This window comes from Onychostruthus taczanowskii, unplaced genomic scaffold, assembly GCF_017590055.1.
Source record: "Onychostruthus taczanowskii isolate IOZ18803 unplaced genomic scaffold, ASM1759005v1 scaffold55, whole genome shotgun sequence".
NCBI lineage: Eukaryota > Metazoa > Chordata > Aves > Passeriformes > Passeridae > Onychostruthus > Onychostruthus taczanowskii.
In genome coordinates this window covers 832,816-847,353 of record NW_024503124.1, presented here as the reverse complement: position 1 = coordinate 847,353, position 14,538 = coordinate 832,816, and the positions used below count along the sequence as shown (strand labels likewise).

The following is a 14,538-nucleotide window of genomic DNA, read 5'->3' as shown; positions in this document are numbered from 1 at the left end:
GCAGGAGTCCCACGAGGAGTGCCATCAGCTGGAGGGGAGCGAGGAGGGACAGTGCCACAGGGACAAATCCATCTCCAGGACTTTACAGCTTTATGCCTGTGCTTGAACACAGAGCCCTACTCCGCAGCGTGAATTTACGGTGTGCTACCTTGTCTGAAACTGTTTCTGCCTTTAAATATTTTACATCACATTTGGTGAGGCGTAAATTCTCTCTGTTGGGCTGCAGCATACTGATTTGTGTGTGCAGGCTGGCTGTTGCTTAAAAATCCAGTTCACTGGGTCCAGTGTTTTAAATCTTTAAATCTGAATTTGCACTATTTACAGGCTAACATAGATCAGTCCCTAGCAGTTCAATTTATTGTAAAAGAAGGTTGCTTATAAATTTGTGAGGGATTTGCTATTCCACGGAGCTGAATCTCCTTTGCATCTGGGTACTCCGAGGAATGTGCTGTCTTGGTCTGGGTGAAATGTGGCACATTTTTGGGGCTCACAGGGAAGTGGGGTGTGACCCACTCAGAGGATGGGGAGAGTCAGTGAGAAGGAGTAGGAATGGAGGAGAGGAAAAGCCAGTGTGCTCTGCAGAGCTGCTCTGGAGAAGAGGGGGAGCCAGGGCGCCGGGGCAGGGTGGCAAGGCCATGGGGCTGCCTGGGCCAGCAGGAGCTGCTGTCCTGGGTGGGACACAGACACCCAGGGCTCAGCCTGGCACGGGGCTCACTGCCTCCCCCTCTGCCATGGCCCTTGCTGCAGGGACTGTGTCTGGAAGGCAAGCCAGGGAGCCCTGGGCAGTGTGAGCTGAGTGCCTCTGCCTTGCAGGGGCCACCAAAGCTTCACATTTGCTCCCCAAGCTTCCCCCAGTGCCTCTTGCACGGGTTTAAACCACTGGTGCTTCCCCTCCAGCTGACCTTTCCCTTTAACCTGTTTGAATGCACTGTTATTTATTCAGCCCTGCTTCCTCCTCCTCCTCCTGCTGCTGCTGCTGCAGCAATTGCTGTAGCTCTGGGATACAGATGGGAGGGTTTCTCTCTCAGGAACAGAACCCCCAGCAGCTCTGTTCAGCCACAGGAATGTGTGTCACAAGATCCACCTGTATTTCATTTTTACACAGAGGTGCAGTAAAACACCAAGGGGAAAAAAAAAAAAAAACCAAAAAAAACCAAAAAAAACCCTCACCTGCAGAATCAGAGCTCCCTGCATTTCCTCCCAAGCTTGAAACAAATTTTGCAACTGTCCCCCACAGGGAGTGATGAGCCTTGAGGAGGTGACACTCCTCAGGCTGTTGGTGGTAAATGCCAAAATATTCGTGACTCCTTGGCTGTGCAGTTGGGAGTTGCAAAGTCACAAAGATTTTTCTCAGGCCACTTTTGGGTTTTAATGCATTCTGGGGTGTAGGTCTGTTGCTGTTGATGTGCTGTGTTTGGGAGAGAAGAAATGCTGGCTGTTAGCAGTGTGAAAAACTTAGGGGAGTAGCAGCTCTGCCGTTTGGGCTTTGATAAATTTTAGCAGTCTGAGTCTAGAATGACATTTACAGCTCTTACAAAGGCATGGCATTTGTAAGATATTTTGTGTGCTCAGATTTTAACACTACTGATGAGTAAACAGGTCAGCATTTGTAAAGAAAAAAAATCTGCTTGGTTTCTTCAGCTTTCTGCTGGCAGAAAATTTATTTTCTATGTGAGTGAGTTGCACCTGCTCATCTAGAGCCTGGTTAGAAATTAGCTTTGCTCACACTATGCTTCTCCCTTTGTGTAACTACATTTAAAAGGGTTCAAGCAAGTTTAGGTTCTAACTATGAAAATATATAGTAAAAAAAGAAAGAGCTCAGCTATGACAAATGGACTTAAATCTGTTTTTCAGTAGTTTAATTAAGTTAATTTGAAAGCAGAGTTTTTTTAAGTGTGTTTCATATCAATTACTCCAGAGTGTCTGGAAGAAATCTGTTGCAATACTTCAGTGGTGGTTGTTAATCAAAGTTAGAGAATTTCCTGTACAGTGTAGGCAGGTCAAGCCCAGCTGGTAAATTCAGTGGAGCCATGGTAGAAGATTGATTTTGCTGGCTTGATTTTTGAGGTGCTGGTTGGAAAGTGCTGAAGGTCAGAAGTAACCAAGTCATTTAATCCATCAACAAGCACAGTAGAGTCACATCCTCAGTTCCAGAGGTGGGGAGTATTTTCAGTATTTATGAGGAAGTGCACTGGCACGTTAACATGAGCCCCAAACACTGCAGGTGGAACACGAGGAGTAAACACCCGTAGGTGTCAAGATGAATGTAAATCTGCTGGGGTGGAGTCTCTTCTGATAGAAGGAAAAGCGGTTTTATTTGCAATAGCCTGGGCAAAATGAACGTGTCACACTGTATTTTGACAATCTTTTTTGATTCATGCAATCTCCTCTGCACTGCTGCTGTCATTACAAATTACTGCTGTGCTTGCTGTCAGCTTTTGTGAAATAAAAAAATATACATTTGGCATCAAAAGTAAGTTCCCTGCAGCCGTGGAATCTTGGCACACATCTGATTAATTACTTACACCAATATTACATGTTTTACAGGGTATTTATTATTGGAGTCCAATTCATTACAAAAGACATAGAAATTTACAGGGCTGGAAATAGGTTGTAAATTGTAGAGCTAACATTACTCTGTGGTTTAGAATTAGCAGAAAAAATAGATGCCTGAGGATTTTTTTAAGAAACAAATGCCTAAAGTTAAACTCAGTCTATATTTTAGTGAAAATATCTTGGTACTTATCAGCTTTGGAAAATTAAACAGCTAACTTAGATGCCTAAATAGGGACATAGAAATCTAACTGCTGTAAGGACCCAGTAAGAAGAAAAACATGGCTAAGTTTTGTTAAAATATTTTTTTATCATTTAGATATTTTCACTTCCTGATCTTAATTTTATTAGTATGAAAATATTTACATAGGCAGTTTAGAGTGTTTTGGAGAATAAAACAACCATGAATTGCTATGGCAACAAATAGCAGCCACAATTTGTTTCAGGTCTCTTGCCAAGTGAAATTATTTATCGTGCATGAGATTAACTAAAAGTCTCAGCAAGTGTTTGTCTGGCTTGGTGGTGAAGAGCAGCACGTTCTTACCAGCAGTGAAAGCTTTTGTTAGAACGCCCTGGGTGCAGGATGAAGGTTCTCTCTCCCCTGAGCAGAAGACAGGGGAGCTGCCAGGGTTGGATCCCCCCTTCCACACCAGGGATTATTCTGACTCTTCTCAGATGGAACCAGAACTAGAGCACTCTGCTATCAGTCACACCAAACCGTGCATTTCCGCGGGATTGATCTCCTTCCGAGCGAGACCGTGGAGAAGCCGTGCTTTGGGAAGGAGCAGGACGCTCAGCAGTTTTTGGGATGTTGCAGTGGCAGCCGGGAGGGTCTGTGCAGCAGGGCTGGGACAGGGATTTGTGTTGTTCTCAGTGGCCGGCAGGTCAGGGAGCATCCAGAGGGAGCCCTGCAGCAGGGAAGGGATTTGCCGGGGGTCTGATAGCAGCAGGGCCGGAAAGGAAAGAGGAGGGAAGCTGCCTTGGGGAACAGCCTCCAGGTTAATGCCTGGGATGGAAGGGAAGGCACCGCGGGCAGGAGTGACCACGGGAGTCTCCTTCCCGGAGAGTCACCTGTGCCAGCACACAGCTCCAAGAGCCAGAAAGAGCGCTGTGCTTGGCTCTGTACCCCAGCGCCCTGGGGGAAGCCCTCCCTCAGTTTGAGCTGGTGTTGGGATGTTCCTGCAGGGCTGCTCTCTGCAGCTCGGAGCGCCTCGTGTTTGAGCTGGTGTTGGGATGTTCCTGCAGGGCTGCTCTCTGCAGCTCGGAGCGCCTCGTGTTTGAGCTGGTGTTGGGATGTTCCTGCAGGGCTGCTCTCTGCAGCTCGGAGCGCCTCGTGTTTGAGCTGGTGTTGGGATGTTCCTGCAGGGCTGCTCTCTGCAGCTCGGAGCGCCTCGTGTTTGAGCTGGTGTTGGGATGTTCCTGCAGGGCTGCTCTCTGCAGCTCGGAGCGCCTCGTGTTTGAGCTGGTGTTGGGATGTTCCTGCAGGGCTGCTCTCTGCAGCTCGGAGCGCCTCGTGTTTGAGCTGGTGTTGGGATGTTCCTGCAGGGCTGCTCTCTGCAGCTCGGAGCGCCTCGTGTTTGAGCTGGTGTTGGGATGTTCCTGCAGGGCTGCTCTCTGCAGCTCGGAGCGCCTCGTGTTTGAGCTGGTGTTGGGATGTTCCTGCAGGGCTGCTCTCTGCAGCTCGGAGCGCCTCGTGTTTGAGCTGGTGTTGGGATGTTCCTGCAGGGCTGCTCTCTGCAGCTCGGAGCGCCTCGTGTTTGAGCTGGTGTTGGGATGTTCCTGCAGGGCTGCTCTCTGCAGCTCGGAGCGCCTCGTGTTTGAGCTGGTGTTGGGATGTTCCTGCAGGGCTGCTCTCTGCAGCTCGGAGCGCCTCGTGTTTGAGCTGGTGTTGGGATGTTCCTGCAGGGCTGCTCTCTGCAGCTCGGAGCGCCTCGTGTTTGAGCTGGTGTTGGGATGTTCCTGCAGGGCTGCTCTCTGCAGCTCGGAGCGCCTCGTGTTTGAGCTGGTGTTGGGATGTTCCTGCAGGGCTGCTCTCTGCAGCTCGGAGCGCTTCTTGCACCGCGCTCTTCCCCGGGGCTGCTGCATCATCCGCTGAAGCCACAGAGAGCTGATTGTGTGAAAATGACTGACGTTTCTCTGGTTTTGTCTCTCCACTCTTTTTTGTTGTAGCATAACCAGAACCTTTGCATCAGGTAAAACGGAAAAAGTGATTTTCCAGGCGCTGAAGGAATTGGGTCTTCCCAGCGGAAAGGTATTTAGTGGCTGTGAATAGCTGGTTTTGTGTTCTAATAAGGTGCTGACTCATCCACGTTTGGAGCTGCAATCGAAGCCATTTGCATCACAAAAAGCTTGCCTACTGCGTGTCACTTACTGATGCTGGAGGTTGTTTACTAGAGCCAAAATGTAATTAAATCTGTATGGCGCAGAGGTCCTTAAACCTCCTGCGGGAGGCTTCCCTTCTTTTCTGTCACAAACTACGTTTTGTTCATTTATGCTAAGCATATGAGCACAAAATATGCATGTAATAGATTGTTTTGTTGAATTTCTTGGACTCCCCTCCTTTGGAGAGCTGCTCTCCAGCTCTGTCCCACTAGCAGTGGGAGCCCCTGCCAGCAGCCCCTGAGAGGTGACAGCTTGAACTTTTGGGGTTTGGGTTGGTTGGGTTTTTTTTCCAGCTTCAGAAGAAAAATAGAGTGTTTTCCAGCTCTGTGTTTGTGTAGAATTATTGTTACAGTGAGGTTACAATACAAGCACATCAAACAGATCTGCCATAAAGATGAACTTAGAATTACTTTGGGAGAGTACCAAAGAAACCAGGTAAATTTATACTTGGGACGGAGCTAAACCAGTTCTCAGTTGCTTTTTTTCTGATATAAGATATTCTCTTGGGAAAAGAGCACATAAGCTCTCTTGTCTGGATAAATGTACCTTTGCATTTCATTGCAGAATGATGAAATTGAGCCTGCAGCTTTTACTTATGAGAAATTTTATGAGCTTACCCAAAAGATATGTCCCCGAACTGACATAGAGGACCTCTTTAAGAAGATGTAAGTTCAAATTTCATATAATCTCGCTTTAAAGACATTTTGTTGTATTTTTAGTCCATAACTAATAGTTGCAGAACACTGTAAGATGTATCTGCCCTTGAATCCTAGTAGCATCAGCAGTACTTTAGAACGAGCTCCAGTCTGTGTTTTACCCCTTCCTCCCTTCTCTGACTGTTAATGTAAAAGTTCACTCTGTATTTTAGAGCAACTTTTACATGAGTTAAAGTACCTGAAACTTACTTTTTTTTTTTGCATTGGCTTTACTAACTACTGTAATTTTTAACTTGCTCCTTTAGGTGATTAACACAGTATGTGAACTAATTAAATTAAGTAAGAAATTTGAAGTTTGAAAAGTTTCTTTACTAAATTTATTCTCAGCTGGAGGACTTACATGTTGTTTTATGCTGTAATGTTTGTTCAGGGGTAGGAAGGTATGTTGTGGGGGGTATATTGTGCAAGCATAGACAGTTAGCATGTTTTCTGTGACTGTTCATTTTGGGATTATGCAGCTAGGTTCAAGTACAAGATAGGAGGTGGTTTTAAAAGTATCAACAATGTCAACATGTAAATCATACCTACTGTAGCATCGTGTACAAAAACTCACATTCTCTAATAAATTCCTTTTCAGCAATGGAGACAAAACTGATTATTTAACGGTAGACCAATTAGTGAGCTTTCTAAACGAAGTAAGCTTTTTCATACATTAACTCCCCTCCCAGTCTGTCTGCAGCTCTGTTGCATGCCCCGTGCTGTGCTTTGCTGTGCTCCTGACCTGCTGGGAACATCCAGGGCAAAATCCAGCCCCTGTGCCCTTCTGCTTTCCTCTCCTCGGCCTCCAGCTGTGTCTCTTGGCTGCTTGTTGCTGTGTTGTGCTGTGTGTCCTGTGTGTTTTGTGCTGTTTATGCTGTTCCATTCCACTGAAATGCACCCAGTGCTGGATTGCAGGCAGTTCTTTTACCTGTAGCCAAATATATCTGCTAGTCCTTCTAGAATAGCAGAAAACCTGAAGTAGGTGTTTGCAAACAGGTATTTGATTCTCCTCAGGAGCAGTATTTCAATCTGTTACACATCTAGGAGCTGAGAGGGTATTTTAAGTGATTGTATGTGATTTTTAAAATATCATGTGTGCAGAATAGGAGGAGGAAATATTTTTATTGCTGTATTTCCAGAATTCAGTTGTTGGCAGAAGTATTTAGCATTTCTCAAAAGCATCACGAGTGTGTGAAGTAGTTCAATGAACAGTGTGGGCTTGGCTCTTTTCTATTCCTAAAGCACAGTAAGTTATAGAAAACCAGCTCGTTGGCAATTCCAGCAATAAATGCAGGATGTGGATTTGACAAGAGCACACCCATGGGAAACAGACACATCCCACTGGGTTTTGTACCAGTAGATTATTGTCATCCTCAACACGGGGAGCTGCCAGCCTCACTATGTGACATTTTTATGTGCATTACCAAAAAAAATCTCTCCATCTAAAATTGCTTTACTAGTTATAGTTCAGTTTTAAATATGTTTATATATATTTATACACATTTATTTATTGGATACTTCAGTCTGAAGATCCAAGCTGTAAGTTCCCTATATATCAAATTTAGAATATAATTTTATTTTTCAGTACAGAACATGTGCCTTACTCTTCACTAAACCTGAATTACTTGTAGAAAGGGTATTCAAAAAGAAAAGAGAGAGAAGATTACCAGCTTGATTACATAGCTGGGGTTACATACTTGGGGCTTTAGTTCATATCTGTTGGCAAGGCTTACTGCTGTGAGACATCCTTTGATCACAGCTATTTCCACAGTTCAGTGTCTGAGTGTTTGCAGGGCTGGGGTCAGAGCTAAGGCTTGTCATCCTTGCTTCTGCACTGGGAGAGAAAGGGCAGAGCTGTGATTTAAATGGTAAATCATCCTTTACAGCACCTCAGCCCAGCTCACCTGTAGTGCTAGGTGCATTCTACATTCCATGTGCTTGAGGCACACGGCCCCATCCCCACTTTAAACCACGTTAACTTCAGATTTCTTTAGTGTCACTCTTCATTTTCAGGTAAATTTCTGTTTTATCTTTATTTTAAAATTGATTTAAATTTAAAATTGAAACCCCCTATCTCCAGTAACTGATTGAAAAATTGAGTTGCTGTGCTCTCAATTTTGTGTGTCTTTAGCAGTTCTTTTTACAGAATTAGAAGCATTATTTTATATCGGTAAATATAAGTATTATTGGGGAAAATTATAGGTAGTATTGGGGAAAAATGCATCTTGTTGACTACATTCATACTGACAAAATACATTTTGCACTTGGGAATCCTGTGGTGGGCCCCTTTGGTTCAGAACCAGAGCTGGCAAAAATGACTCAAGTGTTTTTTCTAGGGAAGGACATTTATTCTGGTGACTGAACCAATGCCTTTGGGCTGTGTTGGAGGTCTTCTGGCCTCCAAGCAGAGTTTAAAGTTTCGGTCACCATCTGAAAGGCACAAAAGGAGCTGGAATGTGCCTCCTGGAGGGATCATTTCTGTCCCCCTGCCTGCTGGCCAGCAATGCAGTTAGCAGTGGTGTGTGATGCTGGCAGATATCAAAAGGTTATTATCATTGCACAGGAGAGGGGAGCTCCTTGGCAGAGCAACTCTTCACCAGACTCTTTAACTTAAATTATTTTGAAGTAACCTCCAAGGCATGCTGCAGAAGCTCCAAGTGTTATGGGTTTTTAAGAGAGCATGAAGATATGTTACTGGGGATGAGAGGAGAGTGAGCAGCTTTCCTGGAGTTTTTCCAAACTCCTGTCTCTATTTGACTTTTAAATGCTGCTGGCTGACGGATGATTTAATGGTGCTTCGGTATTAAAGCTTCTGGGAAGTTTTTAGAAACTTAATTGTTGTCATGCACTGAGTGTTTTGTCTAGATCTCCTATTTTTAAAGTCAGCTTTTGGGAAAGAAAAAAAAAAAAAAGGAAATATAGTAGAAAAGGGACTGAAATCACTACCACTGAGATTTGCTCCTGCAATTCATTTACAGCAATAAAATAACAGGGCAAGTAACAGTTTAAATGGAATTTCCAGTAGTCTGAGCAGCACTCATCCATTCTTTTGGGAGGCAGGTATGGGGAGATCATTTCCTATTCCCAAGTCCTTGCTCTTCCTCCCTCTCTCCCTTCCAGTTTCTTCCTCTTCCTCCCTCCTTCCCACTCCCTCTCTCCATCCCCCAGCTGTTCATCTCCCCAAAAGGGCCTTCTCCCCACCCCAGGGCAGATGCTGGTTTTAGTTAGAGCTGGTTTTAGTGCACTGAGCTGTGTCTCGGTCTGTGCCCGCTCCGAGGGGCTGGGCAGGCTCAGTGAGCTTTTCTCTCCCTGCAGACCCTCTGGGCACCCTTGCTCCCCTTGTTCCCAGTCAGCTCACCTGGGATGGTGAGCTGGGATGGCTGGGATGCCTGCTCTGAGGTGCCCTGCCTGGTGGGGTAGCCAGGACAGCCACACACAGCTTTGTTGCACTTTGTTCTCTCCTGAGATGAAATGTCACACTTCAGGTTTTGGCGAAAACAAAACACAAGTTCCCTGTGCCACCAAGCTCTGGGTGCAGAACGTTTCCCCAAGAGACACTTAAGAGCATTATCACTTTTTTAAAGTAGATCTTTATTTGCTGCCAACTCTGTTTTTTAAACAAAGAGAATGTGAGCATACCCTTCTGCTCCGCTGGAGGATCAATAATGAGCAGTGATCACTGCTACTGGAAGAATATTTTGCTCTCAGCTCCTTCTGGTAACTCTGGGACTTTTTCTCAAGAGGAGACTTTTTGCTTTATCCCATTTATTTTCTTCTGTTTGCTCATTACTAAGTGTAGAAGGAAGCGAGTGGGGAGAGCCCTTTTCCTGAGCAAAGAACCTTCCCTACCATTTCCGACCATTTCTGGAGGAGCTGTTTTGTCACCGAGGCTGCAAAGCCTGTCCTTTGTCCCCGTGGAGCTGCTGCATGCTGCTGTGGTGCTGTTGGTGTGTCCTGCCTCGTGTGCTGTCCGTGGTGTTGGGTCTGAGTGTTCCTGGGCATCCCCACAGCCTGGACAAGCCTGCTGTGTTCACATGCTGCGCACCGCCGGAGGCTTCCCTTGGGACACCCCTCCCTAGCTGCAGCCTTCAGTGGGCACTGCTTGTCACTGCTTGCAGTTTATTAAGCACAACCACCGTTGGATTGGTTGTAAGAAAAGAGGCTGGATTGGATATTAGTTTTCTTGTGGAAAAAAATAAATTGTTATAGAAGTTTCCCAATAAGGAATTACAGCAAATGCTGGTAGTGCTGTGTGAGCCATGTCACCACCATCCTTGACTGCCTGCATGGGGGTGGCCTCTTACACCTCTGAATTCTGCTCAACCTAAAGCTTGGAAACTCTGCACCTTCTGGGGTAAAAGAGTGTTTTCACAGTCATATTTATTTCTTTGTTTTGTTGTATCTGCTTACATGCCACTACTCCATCAATTCTGGTCTTCAATTTCTTTCAACGGAGAATCAGGCACACAGTGTGCAGCTCTAATCCAGCACGGAGAAAAAAACAAAGTTACATAGCACACTATAAAGTGAAAACATAAAAAAATCTGATTTTTTTTTAGTCTATTAGAAATCCCTGCTAAATTGTACCTAAACATAGCACATATTATGAAATCCTAATATTATAAATGATTGTGAATTAAGAGATGATGCTGTGGAATTCTTGTGCATATGTATTTCAAGAACCTATGCTGGTTTTTGAATAGCTAAAAACACAATGTTTCCACAATTCACAAATAATCATCCAGTACTTGCATATTTCTAAACTCAGATTTCAAATTCTGTATTTATAGTATAGCTTTACTTTTTTTCTTTAGCTGTAGATAGTGTGTAAGACTTGCATTTTTGGAGAGATGCTTGCAGTGCCACCAGTCAAGTCTGTCACTTTGCAAAAAAAAAAAAAGATGAGAGAGAGAATTTACAAAGGGACATTAAGCCATTTGTTTTCAACATCTCATTTGCACAGATTCCATGTGCAGTCATAATTTTTATGAATAAGCAACAGTAAGACCAGTTATATGATTGCACTGGATTTTTCTTTTTTAAAAATATTTTTGTGATCAAACTGCCTAGGTTTCTTTTTTCTACCTAATGCTGAAGTTGCTGTTGAGCAGTCTGTAAATTTTAGGGCTGCTTTTTAAATTTTTTTTTAAATGTCCACTTCTTTCTTTCTCATCTGCAGTAATGAAATGCTCTTGGGTGATAGGCATGCACTATATTGCTTTGCTGAATTCTCTTGTTTTCTCACCTTAGCACCAACGAGATCCTCGGCTCAATGAGATTTTATTTCCCTTTTATGACACAAAAAGAGCACTGCAGATAATTGAGACATATGAGCCAGATGAAGACTTGAGGAGGAAAGGTAAATGGGGGAGGGAATTCAGAGTTCACTGGGTTTGGGCATTTGGGGAATTTGTTCTGAAGCCTTCAGGCTTTTAAAGGGAGTTTGCAGTCCCTGTGGTCTGGGCACAAGGACTTGTGGAGGGTGCTGGACCAGGAAGCTGCTCTGCTGGAAAAGATACCTCCCCTTCACAATCAGATTTTTTTAGAAGGGTTATGACCCTGAGCCAGGTTAGAGTGTGGCTGCAAATCCTGGTAGGAAAGGGACAGGCTGGGATTGAGTGAATACAGAGCAGCAAGGCAGGGTGCACCTGGCTGTGCTCAGGGCCCAGAGGCTGCCTGGCTCTGCCAAGTGCACAAAGAAAAATGAAATTCCATGTGCATCCACCTTCCCACAATATATTCTCTCCAGTGCCTGAGGGCAGCAGCCTGGCTCAGAACTGGCTATTTTAAGTGGGAGGTATTTTTCTCAATAAATAAAAAACTCACCAGCACAATTTCACCCCCAAAACAATAAAACAAAACCCCACACTTCCAAATTCTTTAAGGATCCTGCTTTTTTTTTAACATTAAAGTTCTAATAACATGAACAATTTCCACTAGAAGCTCTTCTGACAGAAGATCTGTGCCAGCTGTATCAAAAATGAGCACCTGGGATGCTGTACCTCCCTTCTGGAATGTGACTGTACCTTTTCCTCAGTCTGGTGTGTTTTCAGGGAGAAGTGTCCCAGGAGATCTGCAAACTGGGCAGCCTTTCACACCAGGAAGCTGTGCTCATGTGGCTGTCACCTGCTTAGGATGGAAGGTGTAAAAACATACTTTCTGAAGGTGGAAATAAATCTAAAATGGGGAAAAAAATTCAACCATGGCTAATTATTTAGCCTCTTTGGTTGATTTTTATTTCTATCAGGTTTTCAATAAATGTGAAAACCTTTTGCAGGGATGGGGTTATGGAGAGTAAATAACAACAAACCAGTAGAAGTTCCCTCTCAGTGTTCCTCCAGGGATCTCAGCAGGGGCTGTTCTCTTCAGCTTCTTCCTTTCTTAGATAAAACTTTGCTGTTGAGCAAAATACTTGAGGACAACTTTTTTTTTTCCTTTAGTTGGTTTTTGATTTGTTGTTTTTGGTTTGTTGGTTTTTTTTGTTTTTTTTTTTTTGCTAAATCATGTAGTTGAAGAACATAGAAAAGGCAGCAGCAATAAGCAGCTGACCCCTCCTCAGTGACATTTCAGGGGCAGCAGTGAGTAAAGCTGAGCAATCCCTGCTGGGCAGGTCAGTAACCAGACAGGGGCACCACAAAGCCCAGCAAAGCTGGTGAGAAACACAGAGTCTGAACTGCTGAGCACACAGAGCTCTCTCAGGCTGCTGGGGCCTCAGCTGTGCTCTGTCTGGAGCACCCATCCAGCCGTGACATTTTTGGACAGGATGATGCACGAGGAGTGTGCATCATCTGAGATATGCTGTGCTGCAGCTTTGAAGTACGTGGTGATAACAAAATAAAACCATTCTTCAAGTCCAAAATTCCCTTTTGCCCCCTTTCTTTCATACTCAGGATCAGCTGAGAGGACTTGAGTAAAACATTCTGGAGCACTTCACCCCTGGCTGACACCAAGCACAGAAAATTTAAGCTCCAGTAGAGGATTTTTTCAGAAAGTTAGAAGTAGAATGGAAACTGGGATCACTCCACTTCTCTGTATTAGAGAAAAATAGATTTAAAGAAAATAAAAATAGGACTGCTGCAACCTTGCCTTTACAACAGCTTAGTGTTCATAAATTCAGGGAAAGCAGTGTCAAAATTCGTGCCAGGTAACCATTCCCTGCAGCAGCTCTTTGTGAGTAATCCCTTCTATCCCATCACAGATAATTTTCATTTTTCAGACTCTTGGCCTCTTTAAAACTGATATTGCTGTAGTAATTATTCCTAATTTGGGTTCATTAAAAATCACCCCTTGATTTGTATTTTTTATACTCTGTTGAAGCACAGACCAGCAGACAGGTAAGAGAGACGTGTTACGAATTCCGTGTTCTGAATGCCTGTGTGTGCATTGCCATTGTAGGTTTCTGTTCTCATTTACAAAGGTATGAACATGTACTTCAAACAGCAGACTGGGGGGTGTTGCAGCTTTCCCTGATGTTTTGTGAATGAAGCACTGCAGAGGTTCTCATGTGCCCTGTCTGTCAGTGGGGAGCAGTCCCTGCACGAGCTGGGTGACAGCGATGTAGCGCGGGACTGAATGTGATGGGGAGGAAAGGGCCACAGAAACCTGCCCCATGCAGGCTCACTTTAAAGGTCCCAGAGATCAGCATGGCTGGGACTGTTCTGAGGAGGTGTCCCCACCTGTTTGCCTTCTTCACCTCCTTTTGTGCCTCAGCTCTGCCGTGGTGAGAGCCGGACCTCAGGTGTGGAGCTGGTTTTGGTTCGCCTCTCTGGGAATGTCATGGCACATTGCACCAGCTGCTGGGCAGCCTGGAGCAGGGGCAGGGGAGAGCAGCCTGCCTGCAGGAACCTGTGTAAACAGCAGGTTTGTGCTGGAATTGCTGCTCTGAGGTGCTTGGAGTGCTGTGGACTCCAAACTCCTGGCAGTGACTCCCGTGCCTCCTCCTTCCTTCAGGTGTGATATCCAGCGATGGGTTCTGCAGGTACCTGATGTCAGATGAAAATGCCCCCGTCTTCCTGGACCGTTTGGAGTTGTACCAAGAGATGGACCATCCTCTGGCTCACTACTTCATCAGCTCCTCTCACAATACCTATTTAACAGGCAGGCAGTTTGGGGGCAAGTCTTCAGTGGAGATGTACAGACAAGTGCTTTTGGCTGGATGCAGGTTGGAAGCAGGAGATAATCCGTGTTTGTGAATCTAATACTTTAAAAATACTGCATAATGTACCTTGGTGTTGATATTTTGTACAATTGAATGTGTGAATATGTTAGTGTGTTTGTTTAAGAATCTTGTTTTTCTCACAGAAGCAATTCCAGGCAGAGGAATGTAGAAATTGATATAAGGAGAGAGTTTGTGAGAAAGTTAGCAAAGTTTGATCTCAGAATGACAGCTGAAGAATTTCAGAGGGCTTTCTGCTTTATAGTGGCAAAGTTAATATGTTAATGAGAATCAGGAAATGTATGATTTCCTGCTTAATTTCTTGACTTACTAGAATGAGAACAAGAAGAGTGGCTCAGTGCTGAAGGCATTATTGTCCAGATGAGAATATACTGACTCACACATGCCACGTTTAAGGTGGTGTATCCAAAGTTACAGAAATAACACGTGTACAGCTTAGAAGGGGTTGTGCAATGCCCAAAACTGATTTGCAACTTACTGCTCTGACCATCACTGCTAAAACATGTGCCAGGTAGCTCACCTGTAATAAAACACTGCATTTATTTTCCTTGGATTGTCAGGTGTGTTGAGCTGGACTGCTGGGATGGCAAAGGTGAAGACCAAGAACCAATAATAACCCATGGGAAAGCAATGTGCACCGACATCCTTTTCAAGGTAAATTCTGGCAGCAGAGCCCAGCAGAACCCAGGCAGGGCAGCCTCCCCTCATTCCTCAGCACTGGAATGCTGCTCC

General features: G+C 44.7%; 1 protein-coding gene across 3 annotated transcripts in view; it reads left to right on the top strand.

Annotated features, from left to right (window-relative positions):
• Window positions 1-14,538, top strand: part of PLCB4 (phospholipase C beta 4) — a 186,483-nt gene that overhangs the window by 116,241 nt on the left and 55,704 nt on the right. For all 3 annotated transcript variants that reach the window (XM_041417199.1, XM_041417200.1, XM_041417198.1), the window contains exons 9-14: window positions 4,723-4,804; window positions 5,500-5,600; window positions 6,229-6,286; window positions 10,881-10,989; window positions 13,581-13,791; window positions 14,367-14,460. In XM_041417199.1, the coding sequence (XP_041273133.1) occupies window positions 4,723-4,804; window positions 5,500-5,600; window positions 6,229-6,286; window positions 10,881-10,989; window positions 13,581-13,791; window positions 14,367-14,460 (655 nt within the window). The remainder of the gene's footprint in view (window positions 1-4,722; window positions 4,805-5,499; window positions 5,601-6,228; window positions 6,287-10,880; window positions 10,990-13,580; window positions 13,792-14,366; window positions 14,461-14,538) is intronic.